We start from the raw sequence: 27134 nt of genomic DNA, 5'->3' as shown, positions 1-27134 counted from the left end.
GGGGGCATTGATGTGTCAGGGTCAGAAATTGGTTACATACAGGAGAAATGAGCAATTGTATTGAGGATAAAGGGAAACAGGCTTGTCACTATCCGAGAATAGTTACAAATATGGATAGGACGGATGCTGGAATGAACTCGGTAGTGTTGAACTGGAATCAGAGATACTCATGGTCTTTAATAGATGATCAGATATACATATGTGTGTATATATAAATATACATTTACATGTATTTTCTGTGTTGAGAGGGCCTTTATTTATTAATATTATTATTTTTTCGGCTGTGCCGCACAGCTTGCAAGATCTGTTCCCCGAACAGGGATTGAACCCAGGCCATGGCAGTGAAAGCCCAGAATCCTAACCACTAGGCCACCAGGGAAGTCCCGAGAGGGACTTTAAACCATAATGCTCAAGTAGCAGTGATTATACCTAGTGCCTATATTTTGGTAATTGTACCAAATACCATTCTCTATTAAAAGGAATCAAGGCTCCTTAGAGAAACAGCTGATCGCAGGGCTTGGGGCAAGGAAAGTATGAATCCGGGACATCTTATGCCAGAAAGTAAAACACTGCTCAAAAAATGATAGATTTGCCAAAAGGACACAGCAGCCAGCTTGGAGGGACTCTCACTGTCCATATCTGAGATGTGAATATCAAAAAAAAAGTCATGGTTATGAGTAAAAACCCACTGACTAAAATAGGAGTCCACGAGTCCACAAGGATCAAATAAATGGTGGAGGAGGGAAAGTTCTTCTTTACACTAGAATGCCAATTGATAGGTGTAGAAGGAATAAGGGAAGTAGAGAATCACCATTGGGTAGTCATCATAACACTAGCAGGCAAGAAAGAGCAAAAGATACTAAAATTACTGGGGGAAAGTGATGAAAAACCAGGATATTTATAGTCTCAAAGTACTTCCACACAAAATATTTTACCCATTTCAGAGGGAAAACGCTAACTATGCAGTGGAGAAACACAGCAGACACCTCCTTAACCAAAGGATCAAGGGTCACCAGTAATAGGACGAAGTGGTACCATGTGCCTCCTGCAATGAGATGTTGAGAACACAACACCACTTCTGTGGTATTTCTGCCCAAAATGCATAAACTGAATTTAGTAACGAGGAAATATCAGTCAAATCTAAATTGAAGGACATTTTTCAAAATAACTGGCTAGTACTTCTCAAAACTATGAGGATCACAAAAGACAAGGAAAGACTGGGGGATTTCCAGGTTGAGGGAGACTAAAGACACATAATGAGTAAGTGTAACACATAATCCTGGATGGAATCCTGGGCCGGAAGGAAACTTTTTTCCCTCTTGCTAAAAGAGCCTTATTGGCACCACAGGCAAAATATGAACGGGGTCTGTACACTAGGTGGGATAGTTTTGTATCAAGGTTAATTTCCTGATTTTGATAGCTGCAATGTAGTCATGTAGAAATGTCCTTGTCTTTAGGAAATTTACAATGAAGCACTTAAGAGTAATGGGGTATCATGTCTGTATCTTATTCTCAGATGGTTCAGAAAAAATGTGACACACACATACAAATATACACAGACACATACATACATACAAGCGAGTGGGAGGGATGGTGAAACTAATGTGGTTAAATATCAACAACTGAGGAACCTGGGTGAAAAATATATGGGAGTTCTTTGGGCTATTCTTGCAACTTTTCTCTAAGTGTGAAATAAGATAGTTCATGTATTTTTTAAATACTGAAGAGTGAGTGTTTAAAGCCTGAGTCATGCATGAAAGGCTTTTATTTTTTGCCTGTCTACCCACCCCCCCCACCTTGCTCCAAAAACAATTTAGAGTCTTATGAATATGTAAAAAAAAAACCACAAGATACAATAAATCCAAAACAAGTAAGAAATATGTGTAGCCTTGGCAAGAACCTTGTAAATTGTCAAATTCTACAAAATGCTCTTGAAAATTTGACAGATTATGTGGAGAGGTTTCTCTTTGTTTTGGGAAACAACCCAAACTTCAAAACAGCTATTAGTTCTTTTGTGTTCCCCATATCCTTTTATTCAAAACTTGACTGCAATTAGACACAGAGAATGCAATACTGGGATATGGATAGGCTTAAAAATTTTACAGAATTTTATGCATGTGTACACACTTTATTAAGTTTGCATTCTAAGATATACACAAGGTCAGCAGTTCACAAAACTTATTATTATTCCAAAAGCAGTTATCATGAAACACAGTGATTATATGTCAGTCAAGCAAAAAGAGCATCTAGTAAATTTTCTTATCATATCATCTCTTATACTTGTTTTCAAATAGAAGCCTGAAATATGATATCATATCAGAATAGGAAGAGAGAATTTTACTTTATAATGATCACTTTTCAAATATTAGACTTTATATAAAAATAAAGGAGTACTGTCAACAAAGCTCACCTGAAGGTTAGCATCTCCATCTTTTACGTAATCCGAAACAACCCCTGCACAAACTTAATTTTCTAGTCACTTTAAACAATAAAAATGAACCTTGGCTTAAACAGTAAAGTCAGTTACCTTGCCTCCTAGTTCTCATAACAGAGGAACAACTGCATTTTCCTGTCCCAATTCTACCCCACCACTGAATTTCAAAAATAAATTTAAATATCATTACATTCTAAAGGTTATGTCTTAAGAGTCCTAAATTAGAGCCAAAAAATGATGGCCAAAAGTGTCCCTTTAAGGCAAAGAAGACAGTAGAGAGCTGGTGGATAGATACCCTACAGGAGAAAACCACCTCTCAGTATTATATAGGCAGAGACTTTTAACATGGTTCTTTCACAAACAGAGTAAATACACTGCATACCACTGATGTAATTTTTCTTTGAAATGACATACTAGAGAACAATCTTCATAGTATATACATTCATGTTAGGTTTGAAGGATTATGGACTTTGCACAGGTGAAAGCCAATATGAGAAATAAAGCCACTAATGGCCATTATGGCAGTTATCACAATTTAAAATAAACAACACAGCTGATGCTACAACAGAACTACTTACTGCAAGCTAAGTGATGCTCTCTTATAATTCAGAGAGAATAGGTTTCCCTTCAAGCCCTACAGTATTACTAGTCTGTGGGTACCCTCAAAGCACATCATCTTCCTTTAAAATTCAACGACCTTTGCCTTCAAAAGACACAAATGCAGTAGTTTTCATTTCTTACATTCATTTAAAAATGGAATATTATGGTCCTAGCAGGCAAATTTGCATGTTAAATACAGACAATCCAACCACGATGTCTGAACATTAAAAGAGATCTATCACAACAGACATTTTGCACACAGTTTTAAATAATAAATAACACGGCAATAGATTACACTCAGGTTTTTAAAATAGCTCTATCGGGATTTTCCTCTTTTAAATGTTAAATAACTTATGGTACCGCAGACTTACTATCATGTACACTGTTGAGAGCTCAAACAGCTTCTTAAAAGCAGAATGCACAATGACATTGACTTTGGCAGCTCCTAAAAGCTTCCTCATAGATATTAAACTGCGCTTCCCATAAGGCAGCATGTATAAGAACTGGACTCTGATTCTGGGGGCAACACAATAACCAAAATACAGTCGACAACACCACTCACCACACAACAAAACAAACAACTCCAATGACGAAAAAGTAATCAGAAAGAAGCAGCAATCAAAACGGTATGTGGCAATCAGACACATAAAGCCCGTTTTCTACCCTACCTTATGATATACATCTTTACAGCATGACACTGAACCCCAAGGCCCCTCAGGCCTCATTACACCACCCAAGACAAGCTGTCAAGCTCCGTGTACACTTTTCTACACAGTGGTTTGTGTGTAAATAACATTATTCATTCATTTGTAGATGCTCCACACATCTGGTCAAGGCAGGAATTTCTTCTCCTTGATAACACCACCTAGAAACATTAACAATATTTTATATATTCCTTAGGGCAACAGGTTTGAGGAGAACAATATCAACTGGGGTAGCTTAGTCATAAGAAGCTGTGGTGACTAATCCCGGCATCCTGTTAAGTCCGTTTACATTCTCAGCACTAAAATCAATCCTTGCATCCTACACTCCAACAGCAAAGAAGCAATATGCACAGTAATGAAAGCAACGACATGTTTTTTCCCCTTTGTGAGAAATGGCAAGGAAGCGGCTCAAACAGGAAAGGGAAACAAAATAATGTACTTTAAGCTGATGCAGAAAAATAAAAATTTATATCAAAAGCAACTCATCTAATATTGTGAGATAAAGAGATTTGAGACTTATGTAGTCAACAGAGAACAACAACAACAAAAATCTCTCAAGCAAGAGAATTTCTGATCAACTCTAGCTGTCATGACACTGCTGGGAAAAAGAACCATTGTTGAAGATACATATTAGTGCTTTCCTTAAATGTATAGACTCTAAAATACGTGCTCTTTGAAGCACTGAGAAAAAATATATATATATATGTACTCTAAGCAATCAAAAATGAGTATTTGAGATTACATTACTAGCTCAAAATGAGATCAGCAAAAAGAGACCTAAGTAAGGTTACTACACTCATAAAATCAAACTTTAGAGAAGTGCCAAAAAAGAACGGCATCAAAATGGTTTAGATCAGTAACACTTTAATCCTCATTACGGATCAAAGTTCCCTGTGTTCCTCCCTGAATGTTTTCTGCAGGAAACAGCAGTTAGAACACTGAATCAGAAATGGGTAAGTCACTTGGGTGAGAGATCATCCATCAAGATGAACGGAGAGCATGAATTGGAGCATGCTACTGGAGCCTCTGCGGTTGTGCTGCCTTTAGCCAGTGAGTCTGAGGACAAGCCACTGCGGCTACTACTGCCATCCAAAATATCTGAACTGAGGACAAAGCAAAAAGAATTATAAGCAGATGCATCTATCAGGGTAAAGGCAAACATAACATGCAATGACATGGTTTCAAGAACTCACGGATCAGTACGGCATTGGTAAATCATAAAAAGCATAAAAGCAACAGCAAAACTAGAGGATGTACTATATTCAGATACCTGGGAGAGGACAACGTCAGAGAAATCCCAAGTTAAGACACGCAAGGTTCTGTATCATTTGGGTGCTCTCCTAGAGGCACCAGAAGGTCCAACATACCAGTAAGTGTTCCTCTTGACATGTCATGGTTTCCGTGAGGGAGTTCCCCTACCTTCCGCTCAAGCGACTTCTACCCTTATATTTCTCTTCTTTAAAAAATTGTTTTTATTTTTATACTTCTCTTCTTACCTTCAGCCTTCGAGTAAGAGGAGTGGTTACTCGTTGAGGTACCCTGGACTGTCGGAAGTATTCTAGCAAGTATACTGCTTCATGGTCCTTCCATTCCAGAACAGTCTTTCAACTGCTCTAGATTTTATCACTTCCCCACTCCCAAGAGCCCTTCGACTCAAATACACATTTTTTTCTAATTTCCTCCATTATTTGCCTTTTACGTTCTTCTCATTTTATGAATTTCTTAGACTATTTCCTTTCCTATTGCTTTCAAAACTCAAAGGTCTCCCTCCTATTTCTAAAAGACTTGTTTCTTTGATCCCTTCAGTTAACTTCTAGTCAAGCTTCTAATAGGAATGCTCTATATCCACAGACCCAATACCCTCACAGCCCATTTGCCTCTTGAATCCTGACAACTGGCTTGTGCTCCTGTCCTTCCACTAAGACTCCTGATCTGGTCATCAAGAGCGTCTAGAACCCAGCCTGGGGACACCTGACCCATCCAGCCCCGGCTCCCAGGGCTCCCAACAATCAAGCCAGCCTGCCTCATGAATCTGGCTACAGACTTTAGCGTTCACAATTGCCAGCCTTCACAATGTGACATGAGGCTGCCTTCCTGGCTACGATACCCATCAATACAACGTGTAAGCTCTGTGCTGTATATCTGGCCCGAATTCACTCATTCAGTCATTACATTTCTTCTAATATTTACTGAGTACCTGCCAAGTGCAGAATGTATGCCAGCTATTAGAAATACAATGGTATATAAGACAGACATGATCCCTGCCCTCATCTAATTTACAGTATAGTACAGGAGACAGACAGTTATATAATCATGCTAATTAATATATAATTATAATTTGTGATCAAAGCAGTAAAGATATAAGGGACTCTGAGAGTATATAACATGGGTGACCTGATCTAATTTGGAGGAATACGGAGGAACAAGGCTCCCCCAAAGTGATATTTGAGCAGTTGTCTGAAAGATGAGTAGGCCTTAACTGGGTAAAGCTGGGGAAGAAGCAAGGTTATTTCTAGGAGCCAAAACCAGGCTAGTATGGCTATAGCACAGGGAGCAAGGAGAACATGATGAGAGAAAGCTGGCGAGGGAGTCAGGTAGTTTTAGGATCTACACAGACATACTTTTTTATTTTTGAAAAGGAAACAAAGCATAGAATTGGAGAAGGACTTGTGAATCAGCAAATATAGGTTCTAGTTTAAGTTTGATCACTAGCTCCTTTGCAAAAGCTCATCCTGGTCTAAACTGCCCTGAAACTCAATATTATGTCTTTAATATTATCGTTTTTATGAATTTCCAAGTTAATATATTTCCACTGTTAAGCAACCTATGATACATTTGGAAGTTTCTGGGCTCTGTACCACCCTTAATAAAATGTAACTTCCCCCAACCCAGCTTCTCTACTCTTATATTTCTTCAAAATGTCATTTCTTTCTTTTGCCTGTGGATTGTTTTCAGATGGAAACAGAATACAAATAGGCTTTGGAAAAGTAAAAATATCGGGTTGGCCAAAAGGTTCGTTCGTTTTTTCCCATAAGATGGCTCTAGTAGCGCTTAGTCATCTTTAACTTCATTCGAAACAATTTTGTTAGACTGTGTTGTGACAGCTGTCGTATCAGCGTGCATTTAAAAAATATCAAAATTGGTGAATTTTTGTGTAGCCATTTTAATATTGAAGATGGAAGAAAATAGCAACATTTTCGGCATATTATGCTTTATTATGTCAAGAAAGGTTAAAAACACAACTGAAACACACAAAAAAAGATTTGTGCAGTGTATAGAGAAGGTGCTGTGACTGATCAAATGTGTCAAAAGTGGTTTGCAAAGTTCTGTGCTGGAGATTTCTTGCTGGCCGATACTCCACAGTCGGGTAGACCAGTTGACGTTGATAGTGATCAAATCGAGACATTAACTGTAAACAATTAATGTTATACCACACGGGAGATAGCCGACGTACTCAAAATATCCAAATCAAGCGTTGAAAATCATTTGCACCAGCTTGGTTACGTTCATCACTTTGATGTTTGGGTTCCACTTAAGTTAAGCAAAAAAAAAAAAAAAAAAAAAAAAAAAAACACCAAAAAACCAGTATTTCTGCATGCAATTCTCTATTTAAATGTTCTGTTTTTAAAACAAATTGTGTCGGGCAATGAAAAGTGGGTACTGTACAATAATGTGGAACAGAAGAAGAGATCGTGGGGCGAGCGAAATGAACCACCACCAACCACTTCAAAGGCCAGTCTCCATCCAAAGAACGTGATGGTGTGCATATGGTGGGATTGGAAGGGAGTCCTCTATCATCAGCTCCTTCTGGAAAATCAAACGATTAATTCCAACAAGTACCGCTCCTAATTAGACCAACTGAAAGCAGCACTTGACAAAAAGCGTCCAGAATCAGTCAACAGAAAACGCATCATCTTCCATCAGGATAACGCAGGACCGCATGTTTCTTTGACGACCAGGTAAAAACTGTTACAGCTTGGCTGGGAAGTTCTGATTCATCCGCCGTATTCACCAGACATTGCACCTTCGGAGTTCCATTGATTTCTGTCTTTACAAAATTCTCTTAATGGAAAAAATTTCAATTTCCTGGAAGACTGTAAAAGGCTCCTGGAACAGTGCTTTGCACAAAAAGATAAAAAGTTTTGGGTAAATGAAATTATGAAGTTGCCTGAAAAATGGCAGAAGGTAGTGGAACAAAACAGTGAATACGTTGTTCAATAACAACGTATTCTTGGTGAAAATGAAAAATGTGTCTTTTAGTTTTACTTAAAAACCGAAGGAACATTTTGGCCAACCCAATAAAAATGGAAACAGTATATTTCCCAATCCTCCTACTCTATACTTTCTGCTGTCAAATGCATCATTAATAATACCACTTTTAAGTAAGAAGTTTGGAAAATTTAGCTGGCTCTGGTATTTTTTCAACCAAATGGCAAAATGGGTCTAAAATATGAATTATTCAAAGTACTGAAAGAAAGTTGCACAGATTATCTAAGACGTTGGAAAATCAAAAGACCTTTATATTTGCCTTTGGAACATATGTGATTTTCCTCCTGCAGCATTTTGCCTAGACTAATACTAAAATGAATTTACTTTCCTAAAGCACATATTGGCTGGGAAGCCGAAGGACACACTCTCTGCTGCTTGGCAGGAAGAAACAGGCTTAGATTAAAATTTGGCCACCAAACAGATAATCTGAATATAAATACTTTCTTATTCCAACCAGACTTATGGTGAGCCCTGGGTTAAAAGATTCCATTTGCCATAAAACCTGCTTGCTTAGGTGAATCCTGTATTCATTCAAAAACATAGAACGTGACTCGCCATGAAATCTGTCGTCTAATGCTGTTGATTACCTTAAAGAAATAAGCTAATGGGGAAGTTACCAAGAAAAAAAATGAGTCTGAACATTTCACTTCATGTATTTTTTCAAGAATATATTTTTTCAAGAATTTCTTCTCAATTATTAACTGTAAACATATATAATTGTGTTTCATTGACAGAAAAATAGCATACTTGCATTTAGTCTCCAGTGCAATTTAAATTCAGAGCCTGGTAAACCTTTAACCAGGTATTTTCACTAAACTAAAATCTAGTTTCTGTTCTAATTAATCTGGCACTACTATACTTGGTCCTGGAAGCGGTGACTACAGGTCACAAATTACCCACTGTTAATATACCCACAAGCAAGACTTAACGTGATTTTGTAATTCCAGAGAGATCACTGTACAAAAGTGATTTTCACTGTGTCTGCTATTAAACCTTCTACCAGGGCTTCTAAAAGCAACAAAGCGTGGTCCAATTTAAGTTTCTCTCTTTTTTTCTTTCCTAGTTTAAGCTCTGATGGAGGTGCTAATGAGCCTTAGACTAGTGGCCCAAAGCCAAACAATGGCAGGAAAGCAAAGGACCTAGACAATTCAAATTGGACACAGGAGTACGTGAAACAAAAGTAAACTAATTCATTTCAGCCACTGACTATACCAATTGAGGCAGTATTTGAACCACACCACCAAAAATACTTATGACAGCTAAAGTAGTGCCCTCTGTCTAAAAAAACTAAGGGAGAAAGTATAAGGGAATCATTAAAACATTCAGTGATAAAGTAACAACAAAATTAGGTTGTCCAGTGTGACTCACGCTATCACGCATCTGGTGGAGCCACTCTTGTGCCTTGTCCAGTCAGTAAATTGGGTTCTATCAGATAAATGCCAGGCAGGTAAATGCGCTAGAAATCAGCCGCAGCCCTATCAGTCCCAGCACAGATTTTAGTATAAGGTAAGACTACAGGGCATCCCCCTACCCCTTGGTGTGGGTTAAACTGGTCCATAGGGTTTGTTCTCTACTCTCTACTTCTTACCTTACGAAGACCCAGCATTATCTTGCTGTATAACCTCTAGGTTTTTAAGATCACATAGTTAAATATGACCAGTTCCACTGTCACTTTGGGGATAGGAGTTTTAAAGTATCAGCACATAGGGATGTAACGTACAACATGATCAAGATAATGAACATGGCTATATGTTATAAATGAAAGTTGTTAAGAAAGTCAAATCCTAAGAGGTCTCATCACAAGGAAAAAATTCTTTTTCTATTTCTTTAATTTGGTATCTACATGAGATGATGGACGTTCACTAAACTTATTGTGGCCGTCATTTCATGAGGTACGTGAGTCACATCATTATGCTGCACACCTTGAACTTATACAGTGCTGTATGTCAACTATACTCAGTAAAACTGGAAGAAAAAAATTTTAATTAAAAATACTACTCTTTAATCACCAGAAAAAAAAGTATCAGCACAGAGGTCTAAGCTGCTCACACAAACATCTTCAAGTATATGTGAACATTTCTGTCATAATAAATAATGATTACCTTATTCTTTGTACATGTAACATACTCATGATAAAATTTTCTTGCCGTGACACATACGTTAAAAAAAATGTTAAAAATCACTAAGATAAATCTAGTGTAAAATGTTAAAATAAAACCATAAAGGTTAAGTCAGCAGTCCTGTTAACACTAAGGCACTGGGCAGGAAATTTCATGGAAGACTTTTTCCTTTTCTGTAGGAGAAATAGACTATCACTTAATTTTTACTACATGGCTAGCAGCCCTGAAAACTCCTTTATTTTATATGCCACAGATAGCCTTACTCCTAAAAGAATGAGGAGCAGAACAAGAGTTCCCAGCATGAAGAAAAGAATGAAAGCACCATGTAAAGGTGTACTTCCGAGCTATGGTCAAACTCCTGATGTTCATAAGGACTAAATGCAGAATGACGTAATTCCTACCTTGTGGTTAACAAAGGTCCCCAGATTTGCTTGGCAAAAAAAAGAATTCTTAGTAAAAAATAGGTTTATAGGGCTTCCCTGGTGGCACGGGTTCGAGCCCTGGTCCAGGAGGATCCCACAAGCCGTGCAGCAACTAAGCCCGTGCGCCAAAACTACTGGGCCTGCGCTCTAGAGCCCGCGTGCCTAGAGCCCGTGCTCCGCAACGAGAGAGGTTGCCGCGATGAGAAACCCATGCACCACAATGAAGAGTAGCCCCCTCTCGCCACAACTGGAGAAAGCCAGCGCACAGCAATGAAGACCCAACAAAGCCAAAAATAAATAAATAAAATAAACAAACAAAAAAGAAAGATTCAATCACTAAAAAAAAAAAAAGAAATAGGTTTATGAAAAGGAGGCCTACTATTCCTTTGCATAGCAGTTGGCACACCGGACACAAACTCCATATGGGTCAATACTCAAACTTCACATTTATTGATAATTTATACTTCAAAGATGCAAGCTTTTAAAGATCATTATCTAGTATATAAAGTTTAAAGTTTTAAAACCCATCTCTTCTTTATGGAGTGGGGCAGGGAACAAACTATAATGATTGAAATGATGAGATAATACCTACTGATGATCTGATACCTTTTCTCTCCCTAAAATGTATAAAAATGGTTTCCTTAGTTATCGAGTAGATTGTTATCCTTGGCAACAGGTAGCTCCTGTCTCTGTCCCCATTTCTAAGAATATGGATCTCTGATCAATGAAGCTGCTTTTAAGATAGGAAAAAAAGTTTCTGCAAAAGCAGAATCCAATTTTACGTATCATGAATAACTCATATTTAAATTCTGTTCATTGTAAGACATAAATGTCAGCAATCTTAGTACACAAGGTGTTCCAGGAGTCTTATTGCGATTGTCAGCTTTAACAGCCTCAGAAGTCCAGATGCTCCAAACTTACTAAAAACATCGCTTGAAAGTTTAATCACCTAAATATCTTTGATACTGAGTTTTGTGAATTTTGAGTAATAAGTTTCTCTTTAATATATTACTTGAGCCATATGTTGGCTTGTTAGCGCTCTATGAGCAGCCACGAATAAAGTCAATCTCTCCAGTGTGAGGCGACACTTTTTGTGTTTACAGATCAGAAGTGCCCTTCATCCCCAATGTTGATGTTCCCAGGGCTCCCACAGCCAGTCACATGTCTACGGAGAATGGAGGTGGTGGCAATAGAAATAGAAGCCTCATGGGAGTTCCCTGGTGGCCTAGTGGTTAGAATTCTGGGCTTTCACTGCCGTGGCCTGGGTTCAACCCCTGGTCAGGGAACTGAGATTCTGCAAGCCATGTGGCATGGCCAAAAAAAAAAAAAAAAAAAAAAAAATAGAAGCCTCACAACAGCTACCATCACAGACAGCTTAGGTTGTGCTGCTCAGAGGAGTAAACGTCTGAACAAGGGGAGAGGGCCCTTGGTAAATGCCATATATTCTCTGTCCTTCCTTACTTATTAGTGTGAACCTGTTTCATAGAGTCAAGCACAGTCAGCCTACAGCAATATTTAAAAAAAAAATCACCTCACCCTGTATGTTTTTAGCTTGGCGAATGCTTTCGTATCATTTAACATGAACTTGGTTACTTGGTTAGTAACTGAGTAAGGAAATCTATTTATAATGTCATGTGCCTATATTAAAACACACTTTACCATAAAAGTGATATGCAGTTTCCACTCAGTATAGAGTTTCACCCACTAGTCCTCTTGACAAGCTTTAGAAGTTTTCTCTTTGCAATCATCTACATACCTGGAAAGACATTCTGTACCAAATTTAGCACATTGAGCTAACAAGGACAGACAGGGATGAGAGAGAAGAGAGACTGTGGGGCTGAAAATAGCCAGAACCATCTAAAAGGCATCTGTTCCAAGGTTAGAATGGTACTGATCAACGAGTCTAATGAGCTAGAATAATCTGTGACTTCTTGGGTCAACTAGAAGTAGAGGTTACCTTGGAAAAACAATGAATAAGTGATTTGGAAAGAAGGAATCGTCAGTCTGTATAACTTATAAGTGGCTTACAGGATTCTTCCATTTAGAGAGCACCATCTTTTTTATTTTAAAGTGAACGCCCTCTGGGGTTCTTAAAAAAAAAAAAAAAAGAACCTTAGCCATCAAATTCAGGGAACAAAAAGTTCTGCAAGGCACTACACAATTGCATCCAGAACATGGGTGCTCAGTAAGTTGACTGAAACGTACTGAAAGATTTCAAAATATCACCTGGCCACTGCTATTATCCCTTTCTCTTCCTTCCTATAAGTATGTTGGCATCCAAGTACTCAACTCATCCAAGTACTCAAATTTGGGTACAGGAAAAGAAGTTAACTTTCGCACAAAAACATGAAAGGGCCTTCAGTCAGACATCTAAACTCGGATGAGTAAGACTAAAAGACTAAAAAAAAGTTATGTGAACAGACCACAGCAATCTGCAAGTGTTACTATTTAAACGAAACCTTAGTTACTATTGTGACGAAACACCCCAAAATTTTCAAAAAGATTTTATAACAACAGATAGTGCTATTTAGAAAATGCCATGCTTAAGAGAATGCTGGTGTTCTCTGCTAAGTTAAAAGGATATAATACAAAATGCAGGCAGAGCAGCTACAATCAAGGCATATTACCCAGGGCAACCCAGAAGCTCCTTCTCATGCCATCCAGCTGTTGACACTCTCCCACACTATTAGCACCTACTGAGAGGCTGACCTAACAGGAGCTAGGCATGAAGGTGAAGGTGCCAACAAGATACACGCACTTCCAAAGGAAGTCCTGGTGACTTTCAAACGATCTGGTTTCTCACACTGTCTCCATCTCCATGGAGATTTCACCTCTAGGGAGCATGGATAAAAAGTTGAATATGTTTTAAATGATCCCAATATACTTTTGCTGCGGTTCTTTTCAAATACATCATTCCCTAGTATCCTTTGGATTTTATTTCATTTTTTACCATGAACTGAGATCAGACAATTGTGCAGCCTCCGGAGACAGCATAGTGGTAGTGCCTTGGAAGAGCCTCTTGGGCTGGCTTTCGGTCTCCATTTCACCTAAAACAGAAAGAGATGATGCTACCATAAAGCAATTTTACAGATACAGGTTTGCTGCTAAAATGGGGTGATCTTTGTTTAACCAAAGATCGGAATACTTCAAACTGTTACTTGAAAGCTATTTTCCCATGTGCTTTAATGTAGAAGAAATATACTGCCACATAAACTCAACTAAAAAGTCAGCAGCCGGGGCTTCCCTGGTGGCGCAGTGGTTGAGAGTCCGCCTGCCGATGCAGGGGACACGGGTTCGTGCCCCGGTCCGGGAAGATCCCACATGCCGCGGAGCGGCTAGGCCCGTGAGCCATGGCCGCTGAGCCTGCGCGTCCGGAGCCTGTGCTCCGCAACGGGAGAGGCCACAACAGTGAGAGGCCCATGTACCGCAAAAAAAAAAGTCAGCAGCCCTAAAAATACCTTCTCATTTATTGTATGTAGTCTGCTGCCCATATAGTCAGGTTCTTTAATAGAAAAGTAGAACACTGATTGCATTAGGCAAAATGAATCAAGACTAATAACTACAGCAGAAATAAAGTATCCCCCAAGAGCTGAAGCTCACGGTGAATAATAATTTATGCTAGATGATTAGTAAAGACTCTTGATTTTATATATCTTAATGTCAGAACATTTCCTGAGCTGAAGTCAAACGGATTCAAAGGCATGCAGTCTGATAAAGAGCATATAAATCAAAGGTTGCTTTAGGCTACTTAGTGAAAATGAAGATTAGAAAATATAAGTTTGAAAGCACATCTGTAACTGAAAGCAATTATTAATTAATTCACAAAATTGATGTTGTACTGGCTACTTCAATCCTACAGATTTTCTCAGAACTGGGAATGGAAAAACTTTGCATCAGAAGAAATAATGCTTAACATTTTGCCACTGGGAGTGCACAGACTAACAACCCTAAATTAGACAGAAAAGCCCCTTTCCAAATAAGTTATGATTTAAAACATGCACATACCTTGGTTTCAAAGCTCTTTATCTGAGCTTTAAAACTGAACGTTAAAGACAATTTAATTCATGGGCCTATCTACACTCCATTAAGAAATGAGCAACCATGAACTTAAACCTCTACAAGATTCTTATGATGGAAAAAGATCAAGGAAGAACAAATGCAACATTCATTTTTCCCCATATTATTAATTAATTCATATTATCTTTCCTCTGGAGCTATTCTGAAAATTACTGCAATTCAAGAAAGGTTATGTTTTCATTTGCTTTTTTCCATGCTTTAACATGCGGCTTTTCAAAGCTGCTGCCGGGCTTTCAACACCTCATTAGCAAAAGACTTTAGCCCTTTTTAGCAAGGAATCCCTCCATCTGCTGGTATATTTTGGAATAGCTTTGAAACTGAACAACCATATTACATTCCATCAACTTCCTACAACATATTTAAAATTAATACTAATAACTATACTAGCTTTAATTTCCAAGTTTTATTTTCACATAATAGCTCCTGAGAAGGTTCTTCGGATTGTAAATAATTCCTTGCAGCGTTAAGGAAAAAGACTATTAGTTTATAAAATAAAATTTATTCACTAAATACAAATATTGTCACTGTATCAGCATCTATTCCCCACAGCACACCATCTTTAATTTTAAGTTGTCTGAAATATAGCACTTTTTGAATCTGTGTATGATGCTATACCACTGGAAAGTCTTCGCCGAAGCTGCAAGTATCTGTTTACCTAACATTAGAAGAGTTGATTTGTTTACTAGCTTCAGAGGTGATCTGCACAAAAAAAACCACTTACTGAATTGCTTTTTTAAAATGATCATTAAAACTCTCATTTAAAATGACATCCAACACTTGTAATCATGTGGTCATATCCCCAGGAATAATGACTAAACCCGTGTTAAATTTCTTTGCCTTTTTTTTTAATAGACTCCATTGGGTGCCCTCTATAAGCATCTAAAACTAGCACTGAGTGAGATCATTTTCGTTCAGTGCTTTGTGGTTTAAAATAAGGTAAGTAAGAGAGCACCCCTTGGGAGTTTGGGGTTAGTAGATGCAAACTATTACACATAGAATGGATAAACAACAAGGTCCTACTGTAGAGCACAGGGAACTATATTCATTATCCTGGGATAAATCATAATGGAAAAGAATATAAAAAAAGAATGTCTGTCTGTGTATAACTGAGTCACTTTGCTGTACAGCAGAGATTGGCACAGCATTGTAAATCAACTCTACTTCAATAAAAATATTAATTTAAAAAAAATAAAGTGTATTTCTTATAAACCACACACACAAAAAAGAGTACCCTATCATATCAAAAACCCTATAGAGACTCAAATGGGAGGCGTCATTTGGTGGTGACTTATATTTGAGCATACAGCATGTGTATGGACTTATTTGCTATGACATTAACACATATTTCTGCAATGTATCAACTTACATCTCTTTTATATTCAGATCACTGAGAGGCAAAATTTCTGGAATATATATTGATATTATGAATATCTGAATAAGATTCAGTTATGAAGTATAAAAAAATATAGACAGTATCAAATAACTAATTCCCAGAATTTAGAATCAGTAAAGCATACATTGGAAAGAATATTTCACTATTTCTTTAGAAGAAAGGAGTCATGCCTTGAACTCATTTCAGACAGAAATGCTAATTTGTAACTCAAGCTGGACTATGTTTAATAGCAGAAGGGGATGACACATACCTTTTCTTTTAAGAGGACCAAGAACACTGGGCCTAATGCACTTGACTGGACTCTGGCTTCTCCTGCTTTAAAGAATAAACAAACAGGATGACATTAAAGTACTTTTGGCAAATCAATAAAATTGACGAATACATAGGGAGAAATGGACAACGTCTGTGTTGTAGGTTGAGTACGTGATCTGACCTGGCATATGACAATCTGGAATAACATGGCATTTTAAGCTATTTTAAAAACTTGTTTTCTGGGCTTCCCTGGTGGTGCAGTGGTTGAGAGTCCACCTGCCCATGCAGGGGATATGGGTTCGTGCCCCGGTCCGGGAAGATCCCACGTGCCACGGAGCGGCTGGGCCCGTGAGCCATGGCCGCTGAGCCTGCGCGTCTGGAGCCTGTGCTCCGCAACGGGAGAGGCCACAACAGTGAGACGCCCGCGTACAGAAAAAAAAAAACAAAACACTCGTTTTCTAAGACAAAATATCCACAATAGTTTTAAAAAAAAAGGATAAACCTTATAATAAGTTGTTTGGGATTTTGACTGGTCTACAATTAAAAAATTTTTTTTCCTTATCCTTATAAAGAATATATTTTCAAGTGTGTGTGTCCCCTCTGAACATAAACTGGCATAAGCCTCAAAAAAATAAATACGGTAAAATGTTAATGGCAGAATATATAGGTGGTAGGTATAGGGATGTTCACTGTGAAATTCTTTCAGTTTTGCTGTTTGAAAATTTCCATAATAAAATGTTGGGGGAAAAGTTCACCGAAGAGACAAATTTAATGAACAGCCTTTCAACCACATTTAAAAAGCAGGTTTACTTACCTGGAAAAGCGTCTTGGACTAGGAACGGGACTTGGTGGTAGCCCGCTGCTGCTCACAAACATTTGTAAGGATGGTGAAAAACACTGCTAGGGAAAAACATATTAAAATACTTCTAGTGCTCCAGTTTTCAAAAGGTTCTTATCAAAATGACAACAACAGCATCCTTAGAATTGCTTATCTATCTGTCTCTCATACATGTTTATGAGAGAATACATAGATAGATAGATAGACAGATGGATAGATTGATAGATTTTTTTCAAATTACTACTATAGACTTTTATTAATTTTCCTTCCAGTCATTGAATTCATCAAAATTGAGGTGATGTGTGTGTGTGTGTGTGTGTGTGTGTGTGTGTGTGTGTGTGTGTATTTTAGAGAGTAAACAGGTCAGTGTGTGAAAGAGAGTTAATATCTTGTCAATGAACCTACCTTTCCAAATCCTCTGGTGGGTGATGGTGCTGGAGAAACCGGAGTGAAGTCAATCCTTTTAGGAGAATATAATTTCTCTGGCTTGTCAAAATCACTATCACTCTGTAAATAGAAAGTGTTATTTCCTCATAATTCACAACTCAACACATCACAGTTCTTCTTTACTACACAAATAGGCCTACATTTTTAGAGCAGAAATGTATAGACTCTAAAAAGTTGCAACCTCATATTCTGGTGGGAAAGCAGAGATCAAAAACACTGAATTCAAATGTGGAAACAGGAGGGCAAGAGGTAAATGAAAAAAATGAATGAAGTCAATGAACGATACAGCGGGTTCTAGAAAATAAAAAACAAGCAGATATGTGAAAACTTTACCAGGCTCAAGCTCTCATCCCATGATTGGCTTATCTGCATTGCAGTTTGCACTTCTCTAAAACAGACAAAAATGAATGGCCATTAGTGCTCATAAACAAGACATACCTTTGGCCACACCCTGTTCTTGTGAGGCACTAACCTTTCATGTGCAGTTTCTCTGTTCATCATATCCATGCCTTCCTCCTGCAAAGGCAAACATGTGCTGAAAACATAAAATTTAACCACACAGTTCTCTATTTCAAAGAAAATGAAAAGGACTTTTCTGCCTCATTTGACATCATCACAGTACACCGGGACTGACATTTTAAGACTGTCACCTGTGCCACATCTGTATTTTATCTGCCCACTCAGAAGAATTTGAACCTGTCCACAACTAACCAGAGTGGCAGCCTGACTCATTTTTAATATCTAAATCTGCAAAATGAAAATAAAATCAAAATGTAAAATGCAGAAAATTACAGATCTGAGCCAGTAAGTAAAATTTACCCTTTTGATTTGAAGCAGTCTGCTGCTAGGAATCCGATTAGGTGAGGGTGACAGCAACTGGAAAGAAGAAGTAAACATTTACTATTTTCTGAATCACAAAGCAGCGGCCTGCTGTCAGTGCCCGTGTACAACCTCTTCCTAGATAATTTTTCATATTCTTCTTAGAAATCGAGCTCTTTAAATCACTGAACATTAATGCACTAGAGAGGCAGTACATTCAGGGTTTTTTTTTATCACAATGTAATTGATAAAGAAATTTGGTTACAAGAATTATGACTGATTATAATTTTAACCCTTGAAAACCTTCATCTCTGGCAAAAGCCAAGAAGCAAGTAATTGTGCATTTCCTGGTTGGAAAACAATGCTTTAGTCTTCCTCTCCTAAGCAGGCAAAGGTAAGTAAACTGAGAGCCATTCAGCAACTAACGTTTCAACATTTTATCCTATTTGAAATGACCCATGAGTACATTCAGTCTTTAGAAAGTACACCAGGTGTCCAACCTCAAAGCACCATCTGTCGCTAGACAGGCACTGACTTTAACATTTTTCCCAAAATGAATGCAGAGCCGTGTACGTTTATGTAAAAAAAGACTCCAGGTCTTAGAAATAGCCATTACCCCACTTATCTAAAATAAGGAACTCTATACGAAGGGAAAGCAAAAACACTGATTCTATTCATTTTTATTACCAATGCACTGACAGAGGAAGACAAGCAAATAAGCCCAATATAATATATTGTCTATGATTAATGTTTATCGAAAATACTTTAAAACTGCAATAAGGAGATTTTACTCGCGTGATCTAAGTCAATTCTAAAATTCGATCACTAATGCTATCACCACAAAGCTTACTAGTTCAGAAAAAAATCAATGTAGAGGCAAGGTGCATTTTTAAGATAACTGTTGCTTTCCCTTAGATCATTTTTTAATAACGCAAAGATGAAATGACTTGGGGGCCAAATTATGTTCCTTCAAAATCATCATAATCTGATCATGAAATGTAAGGTACAATTTATATCAACATCTTACTCAGTTGCTGGTTGGCGGGGGGGAGAGTCTATAGCCATAATGTAAACAACTGCTATTTATTCCATGATGAAATGAAAATGAATCTGTAATACTATAAAACCAAATATGACAATTATCCTGCTACAAGAGACCCTATCCTATTCAAACTTTTAAAAATACTCATGTAGTGAGCAGTATAAAATGGTGATGATAAACTGCTCTAAGGTTTTTAGGCAAAAGCTAATTCTGGTGAAATTTTTTTAAAGTTATCCACTAAAATAAGATTTTACCTCAAAAGATATCCCTTCATTTCCCACCCTTTTCTTTTACTTCTTCCTCTCCTAGGCTTTGAAACAAGAAAAACTTTACCAGTAAATTCCTTTCCAAAAGTATTTTTTTCCATTATGAAAGTAATATATGTTTGCTGGTGAACTCTTGATAAGGTCATTTGAAAAATGCTAAGCTACTAGGCAAGTAAATAAGGCAGGAAAGACTCCATCAGGATACTGTGGCAGAGAGCATGAACATGTCAGTCAGGGAACAAAAGAAACCCCAAAGGCAACGAAATAATCAGGAAAGCCAAAGTACGGATTGCCAGAAGCTGACTGTGGAGAAAGCCACAAGCTTAGATGGTACATCTATATCACCCACAACTTGTCGATTTGAGACAGAACTGGAGAGTAGACCCTCAAGAGGGACAGAGAACAGCAGAGCTGTGTCCAGTACCAGCAACAAGAGCAATGGATGGGCTGAGCAAAAAGCCAAGAACCTCAAGGAGGCGCCAGTTAATGGTGTGAAATTAGAGCAAAGGGCTTAAATGGGACCAGAACAGAGGCCCCTGACACTGGGGACTCTAGCAGCACGGTTTTTAAATGGAGTTGTGGTAGATGTAGTGAGATTATAAACTGGCTGAATTGTTGGCAAGGAGTCAGAGGCAGTTGAGTGTGGATTAAACTTTGAAAAAGCTCGGAGAGGGGAAGGGAAAAAGGGAAAGACAGACGTATGAAAAAGAAGAGAAGCTTGTCTTCCAGATATGAGATGTGTGAGCCGGGAGAAGAAGGTGGGAGGGAAAGAGCCAGCAAGGAAGAGACTGTGAGGACACAAGATAGAGCAGAGACGACAGACTAAGCAAAGGCACAGGGGAGTCCGACAAATTCCCAATCATTAGCAGGAAGCACCCCATGTGAAGGGAAAGACGCTTCCAGGAGAAGAAAGCTGCCGGTTCTGGAAGAGAGGTGTCTGCCTTCTCTGAGAAGTGAGAAGGGTCATCTGCTGAAAGTGAAAGGGGGTGAGGCAGGATGATTGTTGTTTCTGAGAAGATTTCTAAATATTGCTTTGGAGAACAGCACGGGGCCACTGGCATCTTGAACCCACATGCCTGGAAAGAATGTTATCTTTTTTCCCTTCAAATGACCAATTCCTCTTATTTCTCTACCCAGAATAAAGGCAACACTTTTCCCCCTGGTCACCAAGAAACAAAATCTCAGTCACTGCAGTCCTCTTCTCCCTGCCTTTCTATCTAATCAGTTAATAATGAAGGTCCTAGTTCTGCACATCTCTTTCTTCAGCCCCGCCCTCCTCCCCCCCAGCCCTTTCCATTTCAGTCTGCATGCATTTTAGTAGAGCCAGAAGAAAGGCTATTAATGAGAGATGCACCCCGCCAGAGTTGATAAGAATCTTCACATCTTAGAAAAGAGCCAAGTGAAGTTCAGAGGGGCAAAATCATTTTCCCTTCTTTGCTATGCTGTTGAGATCAGAACACGCTGTAGAACATATAGAAACATTTTTCACATATACAGCAAAAATGAGTAGTTCTATGTTCTAGTATGCTCAGGGAAGAAGGGGCAGTAAACGAAATCTCCAGAGAGCTACCATTTCCCCCTTGAAGTATCTGTAGCCACTTCAGCTGGAAATCTTTCTTAAAAGTGTTATATTCCCCACCCCCATTTCTTAAACAGATTTAACCAAACACAATGGCACTGGAAGATCTCTATTCTAATCCCAGCTCTGCCACTTACTAACTGTGTGATTCGGAGCAAGTTACTTAGATCGGCTGAGTCTTAGCTGTTGCCTCTTTTAACTGGGAAAAACATCTTTTGCCCTGCCTACTTCACAGGGGTTGCTATGAGAATTAAATGTGTGAAAGTACTTTGTAACATGTAAAATACCATATGAGTGTAGGTATTACTATAATTTAAGGAAAGGTTAATGACCCAGGTATCTGTAGGAACATCAATTATTTTACAGTTCAACGCCAGTGACACCCTCAGGGTCTATTAACAGGCTCTCAGCCCTAAGACCAACCCACGGGCTGATTTTGTAAGAACCTCTGTCCGCTTTTCAGTTTTCCCCTCTCCTCCCTTGCTGCTAATAAACCTTTAACCCAAATGTACCTCTTCTGATTTGCTGCTTCTCACACACTACTGGGTTGGAAGCTTATTATAATTGTGCATAAATTTTAGATGATTCAGAGGTCAGAGAGCCCCTCCTATAAATAAACTGATGAACCTTTGTGCACAGTCTATGGAAATCTGGTTCAGCCATTTAGAGGTCTATTTGCTTACATCTCATATCTTCCAGGGCACTGCAATTACCGGATAAGTGGGCTCCACATGTGAAGGGCTACTATGTAAAAACCTCAACATAATTTCTCCCAACACAACCAACCAACTAAAAAATTGTTCCCTGATGGCTCTGGCTATATAGACCAGTCACCATCAGCACCTCTACTGGAATACAAATCCAAGCATTTTCAAATAGACTTTACTTTGAATGGATAGCACTGTCCAACAAAAATAAACACTCTGCTACCATATACATGATTTTTGCATCCTAGGACAAATAAAGACCACTGTTCTCAGTTATAATTAGAAGTTAATCCTGACTTACCTCACTACCATATGCAAGTAGTGACAAAAAACAAGGAACAATGTTTAAAAATACCTAGTCCCACAGCCAAGAAAAAATTCTAACCAGGTTTCCTTTTTGCACCAAAAGCTAAAAATAGCCATAGCATAAGCAGTAAACAAGACAGGTAATATCATTTGTTTCTTTTGTAAGCAATGGTGCAGAGCACATCATCTCAAGAAAGAACTACATTTGCAAGTGCTTCCCCCGATCCCAACTACTGATGATACTTACTCCTATACTTACCAAGCTGTGACGGCTCATGATGGTTGTACTATTCCTCCGAGTTCTAAACATGTAAGGTTGAAAAACCTGGGAAAGGTCACTGAAAAATAAAAGATAAAATGATTAATGTCTTCTCATATAAGATATCCTTCGACTGTATTAACGCCAGCTCTCTGGTTAACAGTGAAATCGACAAGGGCTCCTCATTTCATACAATGTAGCACTTTCTCACCGTCCTCCTCCTCTTCAGAGCTTCCGGAGTGGTGTGCTGTGGATTACAGGTTGGCTGATACTGATCTCCTCCGGCTTGGGGGCCGGCTAGGAGAGGTATGGGGCGGAGCTCCAGACTGGTTGTCTCCAGCTCCTTCTGGGCAGAACTCACGCCCCCAGACCGGTTACCACCAGACACTGGCAGCCTCATCTGTTTACCCCAGAGGACCTACCCGCAATTGTTACTGCTTTCTACATGTGCTGTGACTTGAGAAGGGCTGGGGAGCCCTGATGTCCAGTGGGAGCCCTATCAGCACATCTCCCACTATTGCCCTAAACATGTGTTCTACTTTGGAACCCTGCTGTCCAACTACATCAGCACACCTGCAATCTTGCTACTGTTGCCCCTTCTGCCTCAAATGCCTTCCCTCCCACCACCATCTGTCCAAACCCTTCCTCTCCTTCAACACCCATCGAAAATGCCAGACCCTCCACAAAGCCCCTCTTCATTCCACAAACCTAATGCGATCATTCCCTCCTTTGCATTGGGTGGGAGCACAATGGGAAATCAGATGTTTCTTGAGACACCGACTTTTTTATTAAAGGAAAGTGTGCATGTGGTTTAAACCCCTTGGTAGAGGTGTTTTGGTCATCCCTGCAGTCCCTAGCAGAGTGCCATGCCCAGGACAAGAGGTCAAGAAGGATTTTCAGGGCTGAACTGGATTGGGCTTCAAGGGACCGTGGAGATCACCTAATCCAGCTCTCTGAAATTTTAAATGAGAAAACAGAGACTCAACAAGGCTAAGTGACTCATTCCTGATCACAGCCAGTTAGGGAGAAAACTGGGACTAGGCCTGGTCGCCTCACTCCTTCTTCTGTCGCATCATGCTACCTTTCAAATAATTACTTAAATCATGATTCAAAAAAACCCAGCATGTTATTTCTACAACAGTCTAAATGCAGGTCAACAGGCTCACCCCAGTCCCCAGCAATTGCTGGCTTATGAGATTCAAAAAGACAACCAGAAAAGACCAGTTTATTCCTATAGTGTCAAAAATAAATGTAGAGCTGAGGACAGCATTAGAAAAGCAAAGAGTCACTCCACCATTCCCTCAGTTTTGAAATATAAAAAAAAGGTGAATCTGCTTTTTCCCTAAAATAAAGATATTATAATCAGTTTGACAGACAAGGATTACCTCTTCCTTCGCCTTCACTGTGCCTGATTAGTGTTTTTGGCTAATTCTACTCCCATCCCCTTTTTTTGGAGTCATTCCATTTCTACAGGGTCTCACGAATTGGCTCTAAGATGAATTGCCCACTTACAAAAAGTGAAATGTAATAGGCTCAAGACGTCTGCCAACCTAACCTTCACTATCACAAGAGTCTACCTTAAAATAGACCCTCTGGTGACTTAATTCACATGAAAACACAAGACCTTACGCTAAAATTCAAGGGTCAATTCTTTCGATTATTTTCCAAAACCTGTGCTTTCACTGACATGCCACCCTTCTTTTTTTATTGACCAGAATGCGTTTCAGGCAGTTCTAGGATCTGAAAACATTATGACAAATCCCAATCACTTAATACGACATGAATATGCCATTTAATTACAAGTTATTAGATAAACTGTGATTTATTGAAGTAAACCTGTGTTAATGCCAGGGTTCCTAAACTAAGCTTAGAAATAGCAACTCTTAGACGCAGGTGTCAAGTTGCAATCCTAGTTCCAGGGTCTTCAGTCTGACATTCAGTGGTGTAAATTAGGCAGGGCAAGCAACTTGTTAGAAGAGCCAGAAGCTTCTTGTAGTTTCTTTTACAGTGGGCCAACAGAGCCCCAGGTAGAGAGGGCCCCCAAGTTTGGGGTCAAACTTTCACTCCACCTTGGGACCCAAGTTACTGTCAAGCAAACAAGTCCCCACCCCCTCAGCATGGAGGACCCAAATGAGCTCCAACTCTCACTTGAGGGAAGGAAGACTGCTTGCAGGGGGTCGAGGAGCCCCTGAACCCTGCACTCCATCCTCCCCAACCGTGCTCACCTGAGCCCTTGGATCAGGGGAGCGCTGTTGGCTCTCCTCAGGGTGACCCCATCAGATGTGTCAGACTCCAAGTCCAGCTCCATTTTCTCCTGAGCCATGTCGGAGACTTGCAGGCAGGCACGGCGGACAGTGCTCAGCTCCTGGTGCTTAGCTATGGACTCCCAAGACTCTCACTGCAGGACTGAGCTGCTGGGGACTGGCAGTTGGGGGCGGGGGCTAAGGGGCGGAGGCTTGGGGGCGGGGGCGGAGAAAAGCAGGAGAGGAGGAGGAGGGAAGGAGGATGAGGATGAGGATGAGGGAGGGGAGGAGGACGGAGAGGTCGTGGTGGACGGTGACAGGATAAAGGAAGAGGAACGAGTAAGGAGAGGGATGGAAGGAGGAGGTAAAAGAGCAAGAGGGAGGGAAAAAGGTAGATGGAAAAGCAGGAAGACAAAGAGGGTAAAAGGAGGAGGACAGAAGGGGGAAAAGAAGACGGGGGAAAGGAGGAGGGTAGGGTGGAGGGAAAAGAGGAGTGGGGGGAGTGAAAGAAGAAGGACGAAGTATGGGGAAGAGGAGAGAGAAAGGAGGGAGCAGAGAAGGACGGGGGGGAAACTAGGCAGCGGCGGCACTCATGCTGCTATCTTTTGGCCAACGACCTCAAGCGGGGCCGGGCTACAGACACCCCAGCTGCCCGGGCAGCACTAGCACCGAGGAGCTGACAGTCGGGCAGGGCCCGGCCAGGCAGCCTCGGAGACTCCAGCTCCCCATGCTCGGGGACCCGGTCCAGTCCCCCATGCTCCGGGACCCGGTCCGGAGGCTCCTCAGCCCTGCGATCGGTGCTTCTCCTCTCCTCGCCCCCCCTCCCTGCCTGGAGGACAGGTGGGGGGTTCGACCAGCCGCCGCCGCGGTGCCTCCTTCTCCTGTCTTGGGTTCTAATGGCCCGGGGGAACCCCTCGGGGCCAAGACCAAATTCTACAACCTGCCGCCTCTCACGCCTCAGAAGCGGGAACCTCCGCCGTGCCAGGTCTTCCGCGTCCGGGGACCCATCGGGTCCTGCGCACGCGCCCAGCGGCCGCGCCAATGGGCCCGCGGGCACGGAGCATGCGTGGGAGCCCCGCCCGGCAAACTTCCTCCAAAGGGGAGGAGCGTTTCCAGGGAGCCCGGAGCCTTTTTTGAGTGCATTGGCCCGGGGACCCTGGCGCCCGATTTTGAAAAGGACCAATCGTTTGGAGATACTGGAGCATCATCTTTCTGGAGGATTTTGGGCCAGTATTCATGGGAAAAAGAAACACGTGGTTTCCACGTTTTTTCGCTCCCAATTCGTATGCTCTGACTTCTGTGATCCTAGCTCGTTTCTTAAATCCCTCGACTTTGTTGGTCTCTGTCTGGAGGGGCAGATTTCTTTTTCAGATCATCCATTTGGATGCACTAGGGATGCAAAGGGAAGTGAATAAACAAAAGCAATGGGGTAAAAATAAAGTGAATCTAGTGAGAGTTCATATAGTTAGTGAGAAACACTCGTCTCCATTATACAAGCACCTTTCGCTTCAATGATATTAGGTAAAGTCCTGACGAACAAGTAGCAGAACCAGAATTCTTGTGTGAGACCTGGAATTACTTTTTTTTTTTTTTTTTTTTTTTTTTTTTTTGCGGTACGCGGCCCTCTGACCTCTGCGGCCTCTCCCGTTGCGGAGCACAGGCTCCGGACGCGCAGGCCCCAGCGGCCATGGCTCACGGGCCCAGCCGCTGGAGGCATGAGGGATCCTCCCGGATGGGCACGAACCCGCGTTCGTTCGGGGCACGAACCCGCGTTCCCTGCATCGGCAGGCGGACTCCCAACCACTGCGCCACCAGAGAAGCCCTGGAATTACTTATTTTATTGAACACCTGCGTAGCAGTTACTGTGTGCTAGGCAGTATTCTGAGAGCTTTAGAAATATTAACTCATTTAATCCTCACCACTTGAATGACCCTGGGAGAGAGATGGCCTCTGTGTTGTGTTAATCATACATACCTAGAAAATACAGGAAACTTAATAACCAGGAAATTTAAAATAAAAAAATTCATCTTTTGCAAAAATAGTTTTACCTGCTTCTTCAACTCAGTTGTACCATATTAAAACTTGCCAAGCCTAATCGTCATTTTAATCCTCAATATTTATGTGTTCTGACCATAATAGAGTTTTTAAACCACTTTTAGATAGTTTCCTTTAAATTGCCTATATTTTCCTGCCAGCTGGATTAGAAACACAAGCTCTGTGTTTAGATATCAGTAATGTTTAGACATGATGAGATTTGATTGGTCTATTCATTCAGAATATATCCATTAAACCTTATTACCTGCCAAGAATAGTAATAAACTCTTTGAAAAGTAAAATAAGCAGTAGAGTGGAGGTAA

General features: G+C 40.2%; 1 protein-coding gene and 1 non-coding gene across 11 annotated transcripts in view; both read right to left on the bottom strand.

The window, feature by feature from the left end:
• The window catches only part of PABIR2 (PABIR family member 2), an 80527-nt gene extending 54710 nt beyond the window's left edge, over positions 1-25817 (bottom strand). For 2 of the 10 annotated variants that reach the window (XM_067724178.1, XM_067724183.1), the window contains exons 1-9: positions 24760-25816; positions 22535-22613; positions 18376-18432; positions 18029-18072; positions 17890-17944; positions 17515-17616; positions 17086-17171; positions 16270-16334; positions 13500-13596 (exon numbers count right to left, since the gene is read on the bottom strand). In XM_067724178.1, coding sequence (XP_067580279.1) covers positions 13500-13596; positions 16270-16334; positions 17086-17171; positions 17515-17616; positions 17890-17944; positions 18029-18072; positions 18376-18432; positions 22535-22613; positions 24760-24857 — 683 coding nt within the window. In that variant the 5' untranslated portion in view covers positions 24858-25816. Of the gene's footprint in view, positions 1-2107; positions 4842-13499; positions 13597-16269; positions 16335-17085; positions 17172-17514; positions 17617-17889; positions 17945-18028; positions 18073-18375; positions 18433-22534; positions 22614-24759 lie in introns of those variants that run through there. The other 8 variants (XM_067724177.1, XM_067724182.1, XM_067724176.1 and 5 more) reach the window with 8 other exon arrangements.
• On the bottom strand, positions 10299-10433 carry LOC137217701 (small nucleolar RNA U109). The gene has a single exon (XR_010940203.1). It is a non-coding gene; the product is annotated as a small nucleolar RNA U109 (small nucleolar RNA).
• Positions 25818-27134: the final 1317 nt, after the last annotated feature.

Source organism: Pseudorca crassidens, chromosome X (assembly GCF_039906515.1).
Source record: "Pseudorca crassidens isolate mPseCra1 chromosome X, mPseCra1.hap1, whole genome shotgun sequence".
Lineage (NCBI taxonomy): Eukaryota > Metazoa > Chordata > Mammalia > Artiodactyla > Delphinidae > Pseudorca > Pseudorca crassidens.
This window is presented reverse-complemented; position numbering and strand designations above follow the sequence as displayed.